Source organism: Dreissena polymorpha, chromosome 2 (genome assembly GCF_020536995.1).
Source record: "Dreissena polymorpha isolate Duluth1 chromosome 2, UMN_Dpol_1.0, whole genome shotgun sequence".
Lineage (NCBI taxonomy): Eukaryota > Metazoa > Mollusca > Bivalvia > Myida > Dreissenidae > Dreissena > Dreissena polymorpha.
The window spans coordinates 27328446-27350613 of NC_068356.1; the positions used below are offsets into that span (position 1 = coordinate 27328446).

At 38.0% G+C, this 22168-nt stretch overlaps 1 protein-coding gene across 1 annotated transcript in view; it reads left to right on the forward strand.

Moving 5' to 3' along the window:
• Positions 1-22168, forward strand: part of LOC127866342 (protocadherin Fat 4-like) — a 74981-nt gene that overhangs the window by 28499 nt on the left and 24314 nt on the right. The window contains exons 46-73 of the mRNA XM_052406815.1: positions 14-172; positions 379-558; positions 906-1040; positions 3224-3418; positions 3707-3835; positions 5041-5253; positions 5363-5491; positions 5638-5841; positions 6107-6232; positions 6379-6570; positions 13132-13290; positions 13498-13698; positions 14096-14218; positions 14450-14626; positions 14925-15056; positions 15859-16047; positions 16366-16506; positions 16649-16849; positions 17199-17345; positions 17740-17922; positions 18195-18320; positions 18522-18713; positions 18874-19023; positions 19193-19378; positions 19542-19679; positions 19877-20083; positions 20654-20794; positions 21103-21288. Of these exons, the coding sequence (XP_052262775.1) occupies positions 14-172; positions 379-558; positions 906-1040; positions 3224-3418; positions 3707-3835; positions 5041-5253; positions 5363-5491; positions 5638-5841; positions 6107-6232; positions 6379-6570; positions 13132-13290; positions 13498-13698; positions 14096-14218; positions 14450-14626; positions 14925-15056; positions 15859-16047; positions 16366-16506; positions 16649-16849; positions 17199-17345; positions 17740-17922; positions 18195-18320; positions 18522-18713; positions 18874-19023; positions 19193-19378; positions 19542-19679; positions 19877-20083; positions 20654-20794; positions 21103-21288 (4641 nt within the window). The remainder of the gene's footprint in view (positions 1-13; positions 173-378; positions 559-905; positions 1041-3223; positions 3419-3706; positions 3836-5040; positions 5254-5362; positions 5492-5637; positions 5842-6106; positions 6233-6378; positions 6571-13131; positions 13291-13497; positions 13699-14095; positions 14219-14449; positions 14627-14924; positions 15057-15858; positions 16048-16365; positions 16507-16648; positions 16850-17198; positions 17346-17739; positions 17923-18194; positions 18321-18521; positions 18714-18873; positions 19024-19192; positions 19379-19541; positions 19680-19876; positions 20084-20653; positions 20795-21102; positions 21289-22168) is intronic.

Here is a 22168-nt window from a genome sequence, read left to right on the forward strand (position 1 = left end):
TGAATATATTTAGGCTGCATTCAACTCAGTGACATACTCCCTGACGTCTGTCAATGGGGACCACGACTACTTCTTGATTGAAAAGAATCCATCAACTGGTGTTGGAAGCATTTATTTAAAGAGGAGCATTCTCAGCAGGATTACTGATCCCAACCGGCCAGCCAGATATGTGGTAAGCAAAGACCTTCATCATTTATCATTATATAAATATAATATATTTAATTGTATATTGTATATTGCCATTTATAAAATATATAATTGTGTTGCACTGTATTTGATTGTCTCTTGTTGCACTGTATTTGATTGTCTCTTACCAGTAAACCCTATTAGAAAATTGCAAATAATGTAGCATGAGATTTCCACTTTCCATTCCCGCAGTTCCAAGTGCTTGCTACTGATGGCTCAAAAAGTGCATCACCAGCCAAGGAATGCACATTCACTGTGGATCGCAACAATTTCGCCCCAACATTCAGTTTGCCAGGCTATGATGTTACAATTGATGAAAACACGAACACGTTTACTACCATTGTGAAGATGAATGCTACTGATGCTGACACGGTAAATGATTAACTGTTTATTTAAAGCAAGTGCCCATATACATATCCTGCTGTAGGCTGAATTAAGAAGAACCTACTATGATCTAGAGGTGCCAACCACAATTTCTTATTTTAAAACCTTCTTAAAATCATAATTTATATGGACTTTAATTATGCTATTGAAACAACAATTGGTGCATAATAAGGGTCAGCATTGTTTGTACCTTCAAAGATATGGGCTTTGCTAATGTGAAGAGATGAGGATTAACGCTCTATAAATTAACATGATTACTGGTACCACCATGGAATGTTATACATCTCAAATCCCCTACTCAGTAGATTTATTGAGGTATTTATCTGTGCTTGCAGATTTCTCCATTCAGTGTAGTCACATACACCCTGACTGCTGATGTGGAGGCCAAGAAGTTCTTCAGGATTGATCCGAGTACTGGAGTTATCTCCCTTTTCAACAGCGTGCTCAATGAGCTCACAGAGAAGTACTATGTAAGTACTGCTGTCTTTGCTTTATAAAATATCAGCCTCGCTCTGTGAAAAGGGAGCTAAATGCATGTGCATTAAGTGTCATCCCAGATTACGCTGTGCAGTCCGCATAGACTAATCGGGGAGTACACTTTCTGCCTAAAATGGACTTTTGCTAATAAGAGAATTCTTTTAAACAAAAAATACCAATAAAGTGGAAAATGTTGTCCCTGATTGGCCTGTAAAGCCTGCACAGGCTTATCTGGGTCGACACTTTATGCACATGCACTAAACCACATTTTCACGGAGCAAGACTAATATGCTCTTATTGCCCTTATACCTGTTTTAAACTACTTTGTCTGGATCAGCTACTTGACAAAAGCAATTTTTTTACATTTATTGAATTGTTTTTGCATTATTTTGATGTTTTGATGTGGTTGAAAACTTTTTGACAAGGCCAATTATCTGCAATTCTTTCAATTACATATATTCCAATTTGGGCTGTGTTTTCTAGTAAAAGGTTTCATATTTAAAGGTGGAAAGATTGAGGAGATTGAGCAAATGTACTCACATAACTATTTGTCTGCAATAGAAGTGATACAAATGTACTCACATAACTATTTGTCTGCAATAGAAGTGATACAAATGTACTCACATAACTATTTGTCTGCAATAGAAGTGATACAAATGTACTCACATAACTATTTGTCTGCAATAGAAGTGATACAAATGTACTCACATAACTATTTGTCTGCAATAGAAGTGATACAAATGTACTCACATAACTATTTGTCTTCAATAGAAGTGATACAAATGTACTCACATAACTATTTGTCTGCAATAGAAGTGATACAAATGTACTCACATAACTATTTGTCTGCAATAGAAGTGATACAAATGTACTCACATAACTAATTGTCTGCAATAGAAGTGATACAAATGTACTCACATAACTATTTGTCTGCAATAGAATTGATACAAATGTACTCACATAACTATTTGTCTGCAATAGAAGTGATACAAATGTACTCACATAACTATTTGTCTGCAATAGAATTGATACAAATGTACTCACATAACTATTTGTCTGCAATAGAAGTGATACAAATGTACTCACATAACTATTTGTCTGCAATAGAATTGATACAAATGTACTCACATAACTATTTGTCTGCAATAGAAGTGATACAAATGTACTCACATAACTATTTGTCTGCAATAGAATTGATACAAATGTACTCACATAACTATTTGTCTGCAATAGAAGTGATACAAATGTACTCACATAACTATTTGTCTGCAATAGAAGTGATACAAATGTACTCACATAACTATTTGTCTGCAATAGAATTGATACAAATGTACTCACATAACTATTTGTCTGCAATAGAAGTGATACAAATGTACTCACATAACTATTTGTCTGCAATAGAATTGATACAAATGTACTCACATAACTATTTGTCTGCAATAGAAGTGATACAAATGTACTCACATAACTATTTGTCTGCAATAGAATTGATACAAATGTACTCACATAACTATTTGTCTGCAATAGAATTGATACAAATGTACTCACATAACTATTTGTCTGCAATAGAAGTGATACAAATGTACTCACATAACTATTTGTCTGCAATAGAAGTGATACAAATGTACTCACATAACTATTTGTCTGCAATAGAATTGATACAAATGTACTCACATAACTATTTGTCTGCAATAGAAGTGATACAAATGTACTCACATAACTATTTGTCTGCAATAGAAGTGATACAAATGTACTCACATAACTATTTGTCTGCAATAGAATTGATACAAATGTACTCACATAACTATTTGTCTGCAATAGAAGTGATACAAATGTACTCACATAACTATTTGTCTGCAATAGAATTGATACAAATGTACTCACATAACTATTTGTCTGCAATAGAAGTGATACAAATGTACTCACATAACTATTTGTCTGCAATAGAATTGATACAAATTCACTTGACTTTGTGGATCACTAAATGATTAAAAACGTGATGCTTCAAGATGAAACTGATGTTTCATGTGGATCGGAACATGTGTGTTACCTCTCTACATGTATAAGGGATGCTTCAAGATGAAACTGATTTAAGTGTGTAACATCTCTATATGGGATGCACATCCCTCAAATTTCTCTCACAAATATAATAAATATTTCTCCTCTCTACTTGCAGCTGACAATCCGCGCTAGGGACGGCAGTGTGGCTGCCCTGGAGGCGTCGGCTCAGGTCACCGTGACCGTCAACCGCAACTTCTTCTCTCCGGAGCTCACCGCGGCCCACCCTGCAGCAGTGTCATCCAATGTGCCAGAGACTGCAGAACAAGGCAGTCTGGTCTACTCGCTTAATGTTGTGGATCGGGACAGACGGGTATGTGAAACTCAAAAGATGCATACAATAGGGACCTTATTGGTAAAGTTTCTTTTTTTAATAGTCAATATAGATTTTTATGACAAACTGCATTAAAATTTTGTTACTTTAAAAACATAATAAATAAATATGATAACACAAGAGAATTATGAACTATAAATTTTCGAAAAAAATAATGTATGGTCCTCGAATGATAAAAACATATCTTTTTAGTTTTATATTATTTTTGCAATTTCAAATATTTGTAAAGAACGTTTTCTTGATTCTAACTTTGCTTTGCACTTGCAGCAACCATTCAGTACAGTGGTGTACTACTTTAGATCTTCATCAAGCGTTCCATTCACATTGAATTCTGATGGCCGTGTGACTGTCAGTGGAACAGGTTCCCTGCTGAAGCCTCAACCTGACCAGTACACGGTCAGTGCTTTGTGTAAACCTTGTTTTGGAAAAACTGGGCTAAGTGCATATATGTAAATTATCTTCCCGGATTAGCCTGTCTAGTCTGCACAGGCTAATCAGGGACGACACTTTTGGCAGAAACTGGAATTTTGGTTGGAAAAAACTTTCTTTTAAGAAAAAATTCCATAAAAGCAGAAATTGTCCTCCCTGGTTAGCCTGTGCAGACTGTACAAGCTTACCTGGGACTACACTCTATGCACTTGCATCAAGTCCAGTTTTCCCAGAAGGCAGCTCATGTTATGACAAATATTTGAGTTGTGCTTTGAGAAAACTGGGCATAATGCATATGCGTAAAGTGTCGTCCGTACAGGCTTATAAGGGACAACACTTTCCGCTTTGATGACATTTTTCGTTTAAATGAAGTCTCTTCTTAGCTAAAATCCAATTTAGGTGGAAAGTGTCGTCCCTGATTAGCCTGTGCCGACTGCACAGGCTAATCTGGGATGACACTTTACACACATGTATTATGCCCAGTTTTCTCAGAACACGACTCATTTATGATATACCAATACTTTTGAATGAGGCCTGAACGTCTTTGTCTTAAGCTTGTACAAAAAATATAACAATATAAAAAATTGTTTAAGCTCCTTTCAGGCATTCATTATTATGCCCCTGGTAGGATGGCATATTGCAGTTGATCTGTCCATCAGTCTGTCCGTCTGTCTGTCCGTCCGTCCGAAAACTTTAACATTGGCCATAACTTTTGCAATATGAAAGATAGCAACTTGATATTTGGCATGCATGTGTATCTCATGAAGCTGCACATTTTGAGTGGTAAAAGGTCAAGATCAAGGTCATCCTTCCATGTCAAAAGTCAAAAAATACAATCCAAGGAAAGTAATAAGCTTTAAAGGGGAAATAATTTCTAAAACTTGCCAAAAGATATATTGAAATTTTATTTTAAAGCGGCGCAATAGGGGGCATTGTGTTTCTGACAAACACATCTCTTGTTTTTATGGTAATTTTTTATTCTATTTTTTCTGCAGCATTTTCTTTAGATTTTGTTTCATGGGCAATTATTAGTTTGTAAGGATTAAGGTGATTATCAACCCGAGATAGAGACTATGTTTATCATCAGATGCTCTTTTATATAAATCTTTTACAATGAACAAATTGCACCGTCTAGGTTTATTGCCACCTCATGTTTTATTTCCACATTACAGCTGACCATTGGGACGCGAGATGCAGCCCCAACACCAAAGGAAGGAGTGACCATCACCCTGACAATCAATGTCTTGCGCAACAATTTTGCCCCTGTTTTCACAAACATTGATAACAACGCCACCAACGGCATCAATGATGTTGTGTTTATCGACTCTACAGCCAGAGCGGGAACACTTGTGTTCCAGGCTTCAGGAAGCGACAGTGACACCGCGGTATTCATGGCTTATTGTTTTGTCTTTAAGATTTTCTTTTGTTGTCTGTAAACAATTAACTGACTATTAATATGCTTTTTTGCTTACCTGACGTAATTATTTTTTTCAGGTCCCATTTAATTCCTACAATTTCTTCCTGGAGGGATCGTACCCAGAATCCACTTTCTTCCAAATGAACACAGACGGTCGACTGGTTCTCACAAGGGACATAAATCTTGATAGTACCGTAGAGTATTTGGTAAGTTTTATTATTAACATATATTTGCAGATATTAATGTGTATTGTCGTAACTTGTAAAAACATTGTTAAGATTGCCTCTGTTTTGTATTTGGTTTAAGATTAACAATAAGGCTTTATTAATGTACTCCTCCCTATTTCATGCAGCTACGTTTGGAGGTTCGAGATGGTGGTTTACCCAGGAAAGCTGGCCTCCCATATCTTTCCTCGTATGTCTCTCTTCGTGTGGTAGTGGACAGAAATGCTGGAGATCCTATTTTTATACCAAGTGTGTACACAGCTGTCATCAATGAACACAAGCCAACTGGCGAAGACCTCACCATTATAACGTTGACTGATCCTGATGGCGATGTAAGATCTTTTCTGTTTGCATGGATTGCTTTTTAAATATTAAGGGAATGTAAATGCTGATAATTTTTTTGAAATTTGTTGTCATTTAGTTTTTGGTAAAATTTAATCAAGTTCTATATATATATATATTTGTTTTTTGCACCTTGCAAAATTTACATTAAACTTAAAAACAAAGTTTTAGTTTAACTATCTTGTGTGTTTTTGTTGTAATATGGATGGGGGCTGCTATTATGAGTCTTATGGCATTATGTATATGATTAAACAGCAAGTGGAGATGCGAGTTGGCCCCACTCAGACTTCAAACACAAGTTTCTTCTTTATCAACAACGGCAACAAGCTGCAGCTTGTTAGGCCACTGACCAGTGATGTCACAAGGACTACCAGTTACACCGTATGCTAAACTATTCGATGTTCCATTTTGTTTAAAGAATTTGAAGTGTGTATTTTTCACATGTTTCATGATGATTGTCCCTCTTTTAATTACTAACATTTTTACATGTATGCTTTGTATCATAAAAGTTCACACTGTGGTTGTAGGTTACAATCGTTGGTAACGACATGGGAAACCCAAAAAATCCTGCTACCAACCAGGCTGTGGTTCAAGTTGTCGTCAACCGCAACAATTTTCCTCCGGAGTTCCTCAACACTCCGTATGGCGCCTCCATTAACAGCAACTCTCCAAATGGCACTTTGATTGCGTCCGTCTCATGGAGGGACAATGACACTGTGGTGAGGGAAATATTTGGTTTTTCAGCCTAACATACTCATCATAATTGTGATTTTATTTTTAATGTCATAAATACTGACCTGTTATCGTATGCTTATACTTTCCAAGGGGAAATAACTCATCCGGAATTTTAACTGGGAATCCGCCACCTCAATACCGTAATACAGGCCAGGTTAAATATAGTGCAATGCAACCTAGCCAAAAATCGGTAACCAACCCTCAATATTCTTTCCGGATCAACCAGGTGTAAACGTGTCTTTTACGGCTCTGAATTAAAATATTGTTTTTCACTTGGTTGATTGGGGTTTTGAATAGATAAATTGTGTTATTTATCTTTTTATTTCTCATTCGGATTAATTTGTGTGGATTTAATGGATTTTGTTTCATTTGTAAAAGGTAAGCCATGCTTGTTTTTATCGAACAATGGTTTATTTCTACCATGCTGGCTGTTTTCAGGCGCGAACGACCACGTGCAAAACGTGCTCTTCTAATACATTGCTAGAACGTGCAAAGCATGTTCTTCTAATGTGTTACGAGATCGTGCAAAGCGTGTTCTTCTATTGACAGATTGTTTATCATTTGCCATTGTGTGCAATAATGATTTTAACGTTCCGTATGACAATCTAATTGATCGTCATTTTATTTTTCATCTGTTTTGAATTAAACTTTTGTTTAATTTATGATCTACGGCAGTATTATTATAATTTTCATTATGGTCAAATAATGATTTTATGTGCCGTATGATAATCTGGTCTGTGACCAGTTTATGGTTGAATATGCTTTGCTCTTGTTTTTCAAATATTCGACTACATGATGGTCGCAGAAACAAGAGTGGATAAATACCCGGTGACTTCGCAGATCATGGATGATAGTTGCAGTATCAGTCACCGGGTATCGGGAACGATCGCGACCGTACTATGCTAAGTCTCTTGGACAGTCGGTCAACATCAGACCATATGGCGACACCCGTCAGCCGGTCTTTGCCCGATGGCATTGGTCAAGGACATCGACCAATGCCGGTCCATTTGGCATCCGCCATACGGTCATTATCCGGTGACAACACTGGTCATGATATGACCGGTACGTCACCGGGGACGTTGATCACGGACCATTGATCGACGTCTGACCGGCCGGTCCGGTCACCGGTCATGTCACCGGTCCGGTCCGGTCATTGAGCACCGGTCCGGTCACCGGTCATGTCACCGGTCCGGTCCGGTCACCGGTCATGTCACCGGTCCGGTCCGGTCACCGGTCCGGTCCGGTCACCGGTCCGGTCATTGATCACCGGTCCGGTCACCGGTCCTGTCCGGTCACCGGTCATGTCACCGGTCCGGTCACCGGTCATGTCACCGGTCCGGTCCGGTCACCGGTCATGTCACCGGTCCGGTCACCGGTCCGGTCCGGTCCGGTCACCGGTCCGGTCATTGATCACCGGTCCGGTCCGGTCACCGGTCCGGTCATTGATCACCGGTCATGTCACCGGTCTGGTCACCGGTCCGGTCCGGTCACCGGTCATGTCACCGGTCCGGTCACCGGTCATGTCACCGGTCCGGTCATGTCACCGGTCCGGTCATGTCAACGGTCCGGTCCGGTCACCGGTCCGGTCATTGATCACCGCTCCGGTCACCGGTCAACAGTCATCAGTTAGGCCTGCCACCGATAACACCAGTCACCGGTCAAGAAGAAGAACTCGGTCTTCTTCATTGAATTATTCTCCTATTCTTCGTTGAATACATCGTCTTCATCAAGGATTAGACATCGGACACGCTCTTCTTCGTCGAGCAGTTCTCATCGTCGCGGCTCTCGTAAGCGATCACGTCGTCACTCACGGAGACGTTATTCTAGAAGATCTCGGTCTCATCGCAGCCGATCCACATCTCGGCCGATCCAGATCTCGACATCGCAGGAAACGAGGACGTCGTCAACCTTCACGTAGACATCAGCGGACTGCATTGAGCACCACTGGATAGTTATCGAACATACCTCTCCTTCATTGAGCAGTTCTCGGCGTTGATACGCTCGTAAGCGATCATGTCAATGCTCACGGAGACAATATTGTAGAATACAATATTTCCAGCGTAGCCGAACAATATTTCGGCATCGAAGTTATATGGATGTCGCCACTTCTCACGTAGGCGTTAATGAACCTACTGGTCATATCGACGTTCTCCATTTTATTCCTTTAGGAATATCATGTCTCCATTCCACGTGTGATGGTTCTTCTTATGGCATCCACACATGTTGCAGTCACCGAGCCGTAGTTGTATACGAACACTAGTTCGTTTAACATTCAGGCTTCGGGATAAGCTGTTCTTTTCTCCACTACGACTACAAGGACACTTATGCCTATTTATACTGATAATCTACCGTTGTTTTCCGGTTAACATTATCAGATGACTTCGTGGATGGTCATTCTTCTGCACCAGATATTTCCATTCTGACGTTATATTATACCGGTCCCGATCACCGGACATCGGTCACCATTCATCGGTCATATCACCGATCACTGATCACCGGTCAGAATAAGTGATGTCTCATCGCCATCTAATTGGATTTTTTGGCATGATCTTCTTTTCCGAGCAGTGCTTGACATTGATAACAGACCATGTGGATTCCACCATTTTTCGGTCTTTAACTGGTAACGTCACCGGTCATATTATGACTGGTCCGTTCACCGGGCTACAGTTACCGGTCATTGACCGGTCCGGTTCGGTCACCACTTACCAATTACCCGAAGGATGAATTGTTTTAACCGCCTTTACCTGTCGGCTACAGACTTTGCAGTCAGTGTCACGGAACAGTTGGGACACATTAATGACGCTAGCAGGATTAGCAAGACGACATTTGTATCGACTTCTGCTTTTCTATTGCTCCTACGGCAGTGCATATTTTCAAGCTACTGGAATCAACAAGAGTTCTGATACATATGATTGCCTATCAGATTGACCGCATAGCGGCTACAGTCTTGTAGATGGCTTAGGACCTATTGAACTCAGATCTTAGATCCTAGGATCTGGAGGGACCTCATCTTAAAGTTACACTTCTGGCCATAACAGGCCGTCTTCCTATAACTGGTCGTATTCCTTTCAGAATTCGTCCCGGTTAGAAGTCTTGAAGTAAATGGATTAATCAAGTCAGAATTTAAGACTTCCATGCATTCTACCGGCAAGCGTGGACCCGCTTAAGGTTACCCCTAGGGTTTTCACCTTTTTCTGCCATCACACCTCCGATTCCGGAGGTACCACTATCAATCATATTTCCGTACTTCGCAAATCGATGACTTCGCGACCTGTATTATCCAGGATTTTAAAGGCGCCTGTTATTGGTTCAAGAAGAGGCTATATTCTGTAGATAGGTCATAAACTTATAAGTGTTAAACACTGTCCTATTCTACCAATTTTCAAGTGTGTTTGGAGTGGGAAAGTTCGGCTTGCCGTGGTTTCTTTGCCCACCCATCCTTGACAAATGGTTCCGGTCACCGGTCGGTATTTACCGGTCCGGTCACCGGTCCTTCTGCTGAGATGTCTTTTCTTACGTCCGTTTCAGCTTTATTTTTAAGATAATTGTATTAATCTCGGGATTATTTAATGACACAGATTTCCATATTTTTGTCATTATTTACCACTATTCAGTGGTGTCTAGACTAGAAGATTATCTTTGCAAGACTATAGTTTATTCTACCACAACCTTCCTTACATCTTATACAGATGTGAGCAGATAAGGTTATGGACGATCACATAGAACAACGTATCTTGATTTTCTCAATTATGTGGTATCCTAACGAATATCACCTGCACATCTACATCTTGAAAAGCGAAAATTCTTTTTAGCTGTTTTTCATTTACAACACATTTTCACGATTCCTTTGTGATGGTTTCAACTATCACACATCGGTCGTGGTTTACTTACAGACACGAAGATGATCATATTATCACTCCTTGTAACTGGAAATCAGGAACTTATTCGTTCTTTGCAAGAACAACAATTTTTCTCTATCGTCTTTCTCATACCAGTTCGTCTCTACGCCCTGTTGGACGTTTTGTCCTGCAGTTCTTTCTTTCGAATTATTTTTCCGTTGGGTTCAATAATGTAATTGCGCATGCGCGGCAGTGAAGTTGCAGACGAGTTGCATGGTGTACATAGTATATCAAAGAATGTTGTTTATCATCAAACGCTAGTTATTAGCGTTATGCGATCGTATATCGCAGTGTATACCGGTATGCTGAACAACGTCAACAATGCAGTTCACAGAAATCGATCCAGCAGGGTGTGCGATTGTTATACATTCGTCCATTGACATAAACTGGAATATCTTGCCTTCTTGGTGAGTTTTTGCAATAACTGAGTTTTTGCCATAATTTCATGAAATATACTTAATGAACCATGGGATTATGGTTCTACGACCTTTTAAGTCTCCTGTACAATTATTTTCAGGAAACTTCTTCACAGGTCAAATATCATATCTCACTGAGACATATTTTTACTGATCCAAACATGTGCCACTTCATGTCTGGCCATTAATAACTTTTAGTTATCTCTACAGAAGAACGTTTTTCTGTTAGAGTTTCAATCCTTGTTACTTGTGCAAGGATAATTCCATCAGAACTGTATAAGGTTCTATGGAAATTCATTTTTTTACTGGGTAATTGAGAGCATAGTTATTACCTTAATCACTCTGCTAGATACATAGAGGTTTTTTCTCATCTTTTTCTTGATGATAAGAAATTTGTTCTTTTCTTCATCAAAGGATAGAGATTATGCTTTCGTATACCTTGTTTTGTGTAAGTCATCGCAACTCTGTGCTGTCTTACCTATTTTGGAACTGATCCAAACTATGGAACGTCAACACTATGTTTTTCGTTCCTTTACCTTCTTAAGCGGTTTTGACTTGTGTAACATGTTGGGATGCTTAATGATCTCCCTATGAACCTTTTTCATCAGGCTTATTAACAGTTCCAATATAATTTTAAGACGGTTTTCCTTCTTATTATGGCTTTTACCATACGGAGAATTGAAATTCATGCTTTTTCTGTTGAATACGACCAATTCCAGTTGGATCTATTGTCGTTTTCACTTTGTTGTGTCAGCCAGGATTCCTTGCTTAATATCAAGTCCTCTATATGGCTTCTACCTTCAAGTTTCCAAGTTTTCTTAAACTGGTAGTCATGAAGATGAGGATAAACTTCTTTGGGCAATCAGGGCTTTGAAGTTCTATCTCAGCAGTGTTAGTCAGAAGTCCATTCGAGGTTCTCAAAGACACTCTTCATTTCCCCCAAAAAAGGGGGGAGATGTGTCTGCGGCTTCTATTTCTCGGGGTTAGACCTCGACTAAGGAAAGTTAATCTTATCCTATCTAAGGATTCATTCCTTTTTAGGATCTGACCTCATGAATTAAGAGCTCTGTCTGTTTTGTGGGCATATATTAATCACACCCCACTTTTTGACGTGCTCTAAGCTGTTTACTGGAGGAATCCGACCACCTTGTCATCTTTTTATCTTCGTTTTCTGAAGTGCCAACAATACAATTTGTATACGTTTGGGCTTGTTGTGGTTTCACTAACGGTAGTGTCTTCTTTACGACATAGACATATTACTCTGTCTGAGAAGTCATAATTAATACCGTTTTAACGAAGATTACTTGATATCATTAGCTGATAACCCTGTTTATGGGTTCTACTGTGTTGGGAAAATATATACGAACCTTCCCACCGCAGCTGCAAAATCAGCATATGATAACAGGTCAGTATTTATGACATTAAAACAATTTTTTTAAATAAAATTCATTTTAATTATTAAATACTTACCTGTTATCGGTAAGTCCCACCTCCCACCCCGCTATTCGATTAATATTTTTGTATATATATTGAAAGAATATTGAGGGTTGGTTACCGATTTTTGGCTAGGTGGCATTGCACTATGTTTAACCTGGCCTGTATTACGGTATTGAGGTGGCGGATTCCCAGTTAAAATTCCGGATGAGTTATTTCCCCTTGGAAAGTATAAGCATACGATAACAGGTAAGTATTTAATAATTAAAATGAATTTTATTTAAAAAATTTGTATTAATATTAACCAGGTTTTCCATTTATAGACTATGTCGTTCATTGTGAGATTTTAAAATTATTTGGCACATGTGTTCACCATCATTGGACTGTGTGTCGCGCGAAAGAATTACATTGATATCTCCAAGGTCAAGGTTGCCATGACTAAAAATAGATTGATTTTGAAACAAGGGGGGTAACTATGACTTTTTTTTTTTCAAATTGAAATCAAGGTTGCCACGAGTATAAATAGATTGAATTTGAAACAAGGGGGGTAACAATGCACATTTTGAATTGTCTCCCTTTATCAGACTTTTTTTAAATATTGAAAACCTGGTTTTGTGACAAATTTGTCCCTTGTTGAAATAACTTTCTTTCCATGATTATCACATTATTTTATACCTTGTTTCACTTTCAATGTCTACAGAAATCAATCAGCATGACACATAATATAATGAGGAGCCATTATATGTTTCATTTTTATTTTCCATGACAGTCATATATTGGCCGTACTTTGTTTCAGTCACCCTACTCAGATGTGACTGTGATGCAAGTTAAACCAAGCACTGGCTTTGGGAACGACATCTTTGAGCTCACAGACGTCAACACGGCCAGTCGAACTGCAGGAATTCGCGTCAAAAATGCCAACCTGTTACTCGCTGACAGTGCCTACAACTATGAGGTATGTTTATATAGACTTGTCAAACACATTTAATGGATTTCTGGTGTTAGTAGTCTTGTATGTTAAAGTTATATTCCTTCACATTTAAGTATCTATTTAATTGCTCTTAAACAGACACCGATTTGAAAAACTTTTTAAACCCTCAATGCATGCCATCATCATTATGTTTGTTTCATGTAAGGACATTCCAATTTATTTATTTACCAGCTGGTGCTTAGAGCCACAGACGGGGCCCCAACAACTCCCAGAACAGCAGAAACACTGGTTCGCATTACTGTGAACCGTAATTTGGAACCACCTGTGTTCACGCTTCCAGCTGGCCAATCACGCTATGAGGTCACAGTTCAAAGGACTGCACCCATTGGATACGCCATCTATAAAGTGTCTGCAACTGATTCTGATAGACTGGTATTGAAATTTTTATATAATGAAACTTTGTATGAAAAAAACTATACTTGGCTTGAGTGCAAAAATAAATGATAACACATGATGTTATAAGAAGTATTTTGATTGTATATGATGAGATTATGTTTCAATCTTCTACATACATGTTACAAAAAATTTCATATACAGAAATAACCTTTAATACAGAGTAATGTAATTGAAATATGGTTTATGAATTTCATTTGATATTAGAATATAACTTATATTTATTGAGGTACACACCATCTTTTAATTTTTAGTATCAAAAATTGACAAAATGCTTTAAAAATATACTTTCCTTTATATGTATTTCCTTAATTTTGTTGTTGTTGATTATACAATGTTGTTTTACATAACTTTATGTATTGTTGTTTTCTTTCAGTCTCCAAACAATGTATTTAATTTCTACGAGACTGTTCCCAATGCTTATGTGGAGATTAGCCTTGATGGTACCCTTCGAGTGAAGTCTTCATTGACACCATTGCCTCCCACCAACCCTTTCCTGGTATGTTGCTTTCTATACTGTTACTGAAAGATAAGTGGTTACCTTCCACTCTTGTGGTTTGGGAATGAAAACTGATTTTGAAAGGTTCTTTCATTAGTTTTAATTAGAAAAGGCTTTGGAATTATTCATCATGGTTTTTGACTTATTTCTAGTAATTATTGTAATGGATTATTGTACAGTTGTTTTGACTTACACTAACATCTTAACTATGAATCTCAATTTCTTCACCAGTACAACATATTCGTGGAAGACCAAGGCAATCCAAAGTTACGCAGCTCCGTGGTTGTCCAGGCGACAGTGTTGACAGATGCCCAGCAACTTGCCTGGGTCCGTGCCCCCTACGTGGCCTTCATCACCGAAGACAGGGCGGTGGGATCACTTCTCACTTCTGCTGAAACAAACCAAGTGGTAACTGCAAATTAGTGTAGAAGATTTTGAATATCACTGTTTTTTGCAACAGGGACTTGTCACATAAAGTGTGTTGGTTGTTTGCAATATTTTGCTTTAATAATCACATTAAATTAGGGGAAATTGCCATTACTGCACAGTGGGTTTATAGGTGAAGTACATTCGCTAGTAGATGTTTGAATATTATTTATTTAAAGGTAAAAAAATGCCTGATAAATGTGATTTTTAGCATACCAACAATAAAAGAAACAAAAAGCACTACTTCTTTTGATTAATTGAATCTCGTTTGTGTTGTCAGGGTGCCACGTTTGCCTTGGACAACAATCAGCTGTATGAAGCTCCGCTGTACTTCTCCCTCAATGAGACCACTGGAGAAGTCAGGATCAAGAAGAGCTTGCTGGAAGATAAGAACCTTGTATCTGCTTATAAGGTAAATGTGGCTTGATTATTCATTATGTTGGCTAAACAGTTTTAGCCATCTGCCCTTTGGTGTGTGGTGAAAGGATTGAGAAATTATTCACATAATTGTTAACAAGACAGAATACACTCTTTATGTTCGCAAAGTATGACTGTAAGATTTACATGCTTTGTTTTCTTGACCTAGCAGACCTAGCTAACAATTGCATTTTGGTGCTATTTATAAATGTTGAAAACCTAGTTTCATGGCATTGCCCTGTTAATTTTTGTCTATTATCTCCAGTGTCATTATTTCTACAACAAATGAATATATCTGATAACAGTTGATACTGCTAATAGAATAAAGGTTTTTATGCCCCCGGTAGGGTAGCATATAGCATTTGAACTGTCTGTCAGTCTGTCTGTCCATCCGAAAACTTTAACATTGGCCATAACTTTTGCAATATTGAAGATAGCAACTTGATATTTGGCATGCATGTGTATCTCATGGAGCTGCACATTTTGAGTGGTGAAAGGTCAAGGTCATCATTCAAGGTCAAAGGTCAAAAAAACAAATCCCAGGGAAGTAACTAGCTTCAAAGGGAGATTATTTATATTTATCATTTGGTAGGTACAGATCATTTTTACAAGGGAAGTAATATTTTTTAAAGGGATATAATCAAAAACAAAAATAAATAAATCAAAGTGGCGCATTGTGTTTCTAACAAACACATCTCTTGTTTGTTTATATACTCATAGTTGGTAAAAATTGTGTAATTGAGAAACTTTAATTGTATTTTAACCACTCCATCATGCTCTGTGTGTTTGCTTCTCAGCTGAAGATCAAGGCTTCCTACCAGTACGCTGTGACCCGACAAGAGATCTTCACAGATGTGGACATCCAGGTCATTCGCAACCCCAACACTCCTGCATTCACAAGTCCTGCCTGCTCCAACAGCATCACGGAAATGACTGCCCAGGGGTCATCGGTATTCCAAATACTGGCCAATGACGCTGATGCGGTGGTAAGATGTTAATTAATTGCTTGTCTACTGAAATATCATCTTTGAAACAAGTTGTGATTAATGTTTACTTTTGTTTCAATTAAGCATATTAAGACATGCCTTAATATATTCTTTTGTTGAAATGGTGTGCAATAATTTTTATACAATACTAATGTATACCAATGCATCTTGAATAAACAAAATTAATCTTCATAAAAACAATAATTTTATATGCATTCCACTCAAAGTGATTGTTTTGTTACCCATTTAAAATATGAGAACCAGCTTGGAATTCCTAAATGTTCTGTTTTTACTACAAATGCCATTTCTGGGTTACAGGATGTGCCCAACTTGAGATTCGCTATCGTTGAGAATGCCAACAGTCAGGACTGGACCAACTTCTACGTGAACCCTCTGTCAGGCCTTATCACACTCAATAAGTACCTGGATACTGCCGGAAATAACCAACAGACATACACTGTATGTTAGCTTGTCATTTGTTCATTTTCTTTATGGTTTTTCATTCAGTTATGCTAGAAAACACAGCAGATTAACCTATGTAATATACCTGTTCATGTAACTTTGTCGACACTTAAACGCATGTTGTTAATGTTTATTCCAGTTCGCGGTAAGCGTGAGTGATGGTCGAGGTAAGACTGCTACAACAACATGCACTATTGCAGTACAGAGGAACCAGTTCAGCCCGCAGTTTATCAATTTCCCTGCTGGTTTTAGTGAATACAGGACAACTATCAACTTCAACATGCCACTCAATCAAGTGTTCTTTAACCCAGAGGCCATCGACAATGATCTGAGCCTTAATGTATGTGAGAAACCATAGCTATTAATGATTTCGTTCCTTTTAGAATATAAGGTTTTTTGAAAACATATAAGCAATTTACAATTAAATAGTATTACTGTTTAGAAACGATCATACATATTGAATATTTTCTTGGAATGCAGAATTCAGTTTAAAACCAGTGTCATAATCTCTACAAATCTGACCTACCATTGTTACTGTTCCTAAAACCTTATAATAATGGTGAAATAGAAGTGTAACTTTAAACATGCTCTTTTTTATCACAAAGCTCTATCATTGAAACAGTTAGTAGATCTCTGAAAGCAATACATTGTAACTTGACCTTATTTATCTCCATCTGTTATTCCCATAGGGACAAATCATGTATGAGATAACTGGCTATGATGCCGCCCCAGGATACTTTGGTATTGCTCGTGAGAACCCCACAAACAGGAACTCCCGAGCAAATATCTTTGTCAAGTCACCGCTTCTGGCTCAGGACCGAGCTCAGCAATATGTGGTATGTAACCTTACAAGCAAAGATTTCCTGAATTATAATGCAGTGTAGGTAATTGAATTAATAGCAATTGGTGTGCAAATAAACATGTCTTCTTAGCATGTCTATTTGTCAATGCCAAAAACTGGTTCACATGCTTGTTAACTGAAACTGTTCATAATTGTGCATATTTCGATATATTGGCTTGTTCTGGAAAGATATAGTTAAGTTTCAGAGGGACATAACAAAAAATATTACAAATAACTTGGCCTGTGCTATATTATTGTAATTCTTTTTGCAATTGATAAGCCAGATTGTTACCAAATTTGCTGGGACCTATCATATTGTGGTCCCATTACATTTAAAAGTTAAGTGTTTTGTTATCAGGATAGCTTATGAGTCCTATTGATCATTTCAGATTGGACTCAAGGCATATGACAGCATACGACCTGAAGACGTCGCAATCACTAATCTGACCATAACAGTCAACCGTAACCCGTCTGCCCCAGTGTGGTCAGAAAGGGTCTACACAAAGAATATAAATGAAGAGGAGCCCTTCGGCACCTTACTTCTGCAGTTGTCTGGAAGTGATCCAGATAATGTGAGTATATTAACAAGCATTTGGGTTGATCATTTAATATCAGATCCAAGAAGTCCATGGACGTGGACAATACCAAAGATGATGATGATGTTGTTGTTGTTGATGATTATGATGATGATGACAACAATGAAGACAAGGAGGAAGACAACAATGACTGATCTATATTTCTTTATGAGGATTCTTCATATTATAAATTTTTTATGTTGGTTACGCTCATGAGTCTGCAAATGTATACTGATCATGCAAATTCATTCTTTCTGGGTTTTTTTCAGCACAATGTTGATTTCATCGCCAGTCAGCCAAACCCACTAGACTGGAATACCTGGTTCTTCGTGGATGACAATGGCCAGATATTTGTCAAACGCTCCCTTGTCGACGCTCCTTCAGATACATACAGTGTAAGCAGCATTTTCATGTGTTGCTTATTGTTAAACATTAATTATCTTCATCATAAATGCTGAATTATTAATTGAAAAGTTATGTTTCAATTAGATCAAAATGAATTTAAGATTCTTTTCTGAAAGGAATGATTTGACTGCTAAATCTTTTTATTTCATGTATTTTACTACCACAAATCATTAATTCATATTGTCACATAGGTCACATTCATATTGATGGATGATGGGACACCAGCAAGGAACTCTACCAACACAGCCTCTGTCACAATCACAATCAACCGAAACCGTGCCTGTCCCTCTTTCCCTTCTGGGGTGTCCCTCATTGGTAACCTGCGGGAAAATGTCCCCATCGGGACTCCTGTGACAACTATTGCAGCACTGGATTCCGACCTGGTATGCGAAGGACAAAATACTTTATTAATTTAAATTGAAAACAGTACTTTTTTCAATTAAATTGAGTGATCCACCTAGTATTAAGTATGCAATAATCATAGTATAAAATGTTTAATATGAATTGTATGATATGCTTAATGGTATATTTCTTATATTTCAGAATGCCCCCTACAATAACATCACTTTTTCGATCAATGTTGGCTCTGATCCGAATGGTTTCTTTGAAATTGTGAAGCAGACGACAAACACAGCTGAGATCAGGACTAGGTCACGCCTGGACAATAGTGGAGAATCCACACTGGTGTATCGGGTAGGTTTACCCAAATATAAATAAGTTATAATGGATTGGTTCATCTGAATATAAAAAATAAAATAAAAAATATTTTTTTATTTTTATTTCCAATTATCTCCGATATTGCTTGTTTTGGCGCTTTTGTTATTTTTGGAAACCATACAATCCTTTTTTTGTCACTTTGCAGCCCTGGGTGACCATCACAAACCCTGTTGACCGTCGATGCAGTGCCTCCACCATGGTGACTGTGAATGTGGATCGTAACCTCGAGACACCCGTGTTTAATCAAACGCTCTACACAGCTGCCATACCCGAGGACACGCAGCGAGACACAGTCATCAGGACTGTTACAGCTACTGACACAGATCGGCTGGTATATTATTAATTATTCATATTTAATTTTGTGGTATCCATCTTATGTTAAGGATCAGGCTTCACAACAATAATGAACTATCTCTGGAAGATGTTGTTATGAACATGGCTTATCTTGACATTCCAATGCTGTCACTAAATTATCCTATCTTTTGTATTTTCAGCTCCAATACAGAACAATTTCATATTCTCTGCAAGCCACTGGTAATGCTCTGCGCTATTTTGCTATCAACAGCCAGACAGGACAGATCTATGTGACCAACAGTCTCCATGACGATTTGTCTAACGCCAACCAATTCGTGGTTTGTACTTGGCATTGAACATAATTGTTTGCATTGAATTTCTGGATACAAACATTGTGAAAAAATATTAAATTATCTTTTGACAAATAATGCAATATTAAGTAGATCAACATAAATAAAGAATAAATGTTGTTTTTTTAAACACAAAATTAAATCAAGATGAAATGTCATTAAACATTCTTTTCTCTCTATTGCAGTTCAATGTGATTGCAAGTGATGCTGGACCGATTTCAAAAACAGCGTCTGCTCGAGTTGAGGTCACAGTGTGGAGGAACCTGAACACCCCGATTTTCCAAAACACGGCTAGTTACGCTCAGACAATTGCATGGAATGCTGGATCACTCGGTCCGGTGATAATCTCCCAAGGGGCTATCTCAGCGACCGATGCTGACACCAATGACTATGTATGTTTTATTTGTGTAGTGGATTCACATCAGGTCTATTCTTCTTAATTCGAAAAAACGAAAATTTTAATTATCCCCCGCCATAGGCAGAGGGATATTGTTTTGGTGTTGTCCGTCCATCCGTCCGCCCGTCTTTCCATCCATCTTTCCGTCCGTCCGGCTTTCTTGTGTTTGGAGCAATATCTTGGAAGTGCTTTGGCGGATTTCATTGAAACTTGGTATGAGTATATATATGGATAAAAGGATGATGCTCGCCAAATGGCATTGTACACCATCTGTTAATAACGGAGTTATGGCCCTTTTTATCTTTAAAAAATGCTTTTTTGAGTGTTAAATATAACACTTTTGTGTCCAGAAGCATATTGGCGGGGGATATCAATTAAACTAATTTGCTTGTTTTTGTTTAGATGGTGAGAATATAGAGTTCACAAAAAATCTTATTTATACATTGTAGTATGTTCTAAACCTTTGTACTTTTAATCACATAAAATTGCTCAAATTGTTCAGAGTAGTACATGTTAAAGAGTCAGTGAATGTATTTTTAATGTATTTTAATTAATGCCATTTAAGCCGCCGTACCGCACTGTGACCTACAGTGTTGTTGGTGTGCTTCCTGAATATACGTCCCTGTTCTCCATTGACAACACTGGAACACTGCGACTCAACAACCGCATTAGCACAGATGTTAACACCATTCTGGACAGATACCAGGTAAGACTGCTTCACTTACATGAACCCAAAACCATAGAATGTCCACACAAACATAATTATTTTTGATTTTTTATTATGTAGCATGAATCACCATAATATAAAAACTAAATTTTTACTATATATGTACATATAAGTGTTGTTGATTTGGTGTTCATTTGGCCAATGGCAAGTAATGGTTTCAACTTTGTGTCAAACTGTCAATAGTTAAAAGTACTAATTCTGCCGAGGTAACAAATGTCCAAGTGTCTCAATACAGTTTGCAATATAGCTGAAACAAATATTATCTCAAATATCTATTCATCCAACAGGTTCAAATCCGAGCTTGTGACCAGGGCGTGCCAGCCCTCTGCAGTACAACCATCTTCAACGTGAACATCAATTTCAATCTGAACAATCCCTCATTCCTGACTGGGGCTTGTGGCACCAACCTCTTGGAAATCCAGGCCCTTGGTGTTCCTGTTAACACCATTGCAGTTACAGATGGCGACAATGCTGTAAGTGGGGCTGAAGGTCAATCATTTAAGCCTTGTTAGAGGATAATTGAGCTTTATGCGTGTTCGTAAAGTGTCATCCCAGATTAGCCTTCGAAATGAAATGGAAGACTCTGCTTTTATGTTTTTTTGTTTTAAGGCATTCTCTTCTAACCAAAAAACAGTTTAGGCGGAAAGTGTTATTCCTGATTGTCCTGTGCAGATTGTTATGGCCAATCTGGGACAACACTTTACCCACATACATTAAGCAAAGTTTTTACAGAACGATGATCATTTAAGCATCCGATTGTCTTCACCATGTTCTTGTGAATTCAAAATGTCTATCTGTATTTCGCTGTTGGTATATTGGTATTTTGGTATATGCAGCTAGTGATGAATATGTGTGTATGACATGGGTTTTAAATGCCTACAGGAAAAGGTTTTTAGCTCATCTATTTTTTGAAAAAAAATTATGAGCTATTGTCATCACCTTGGCGTCGGCGTCGGCGTCGGCGTCGGCGTCGGCGTTGGCGTTGGCGTTGGCGTCGGCGTCCGGTTAAGTTTTGCGTTTAGGTCCACTTTTCTCAGAAAGTATCAATGCTATTGCATTCAAACTTGGTACACTTACTTACTATCATGAGGGGACTAGGCAGGCAAAGTTAGATAACTCTGGCGTGCATTTTGACAGAATTATGTGCCCTTTTTATACTTAAAAAATTGAAAATTTTGGTTAAGTTTTGCGTTTAGTTCCACTTTTCTCAGTAAGTATCAATGCTATTGCATTCAAACTTGGTACACTTACTTACTATCATGAGGGGACTGGGCAGGCAAAGTTAGATAACTCTGGCATGCATTTTGACAGAATTATGTGCCCTTTTTATACTTAGAAAATTGACAATTTTGG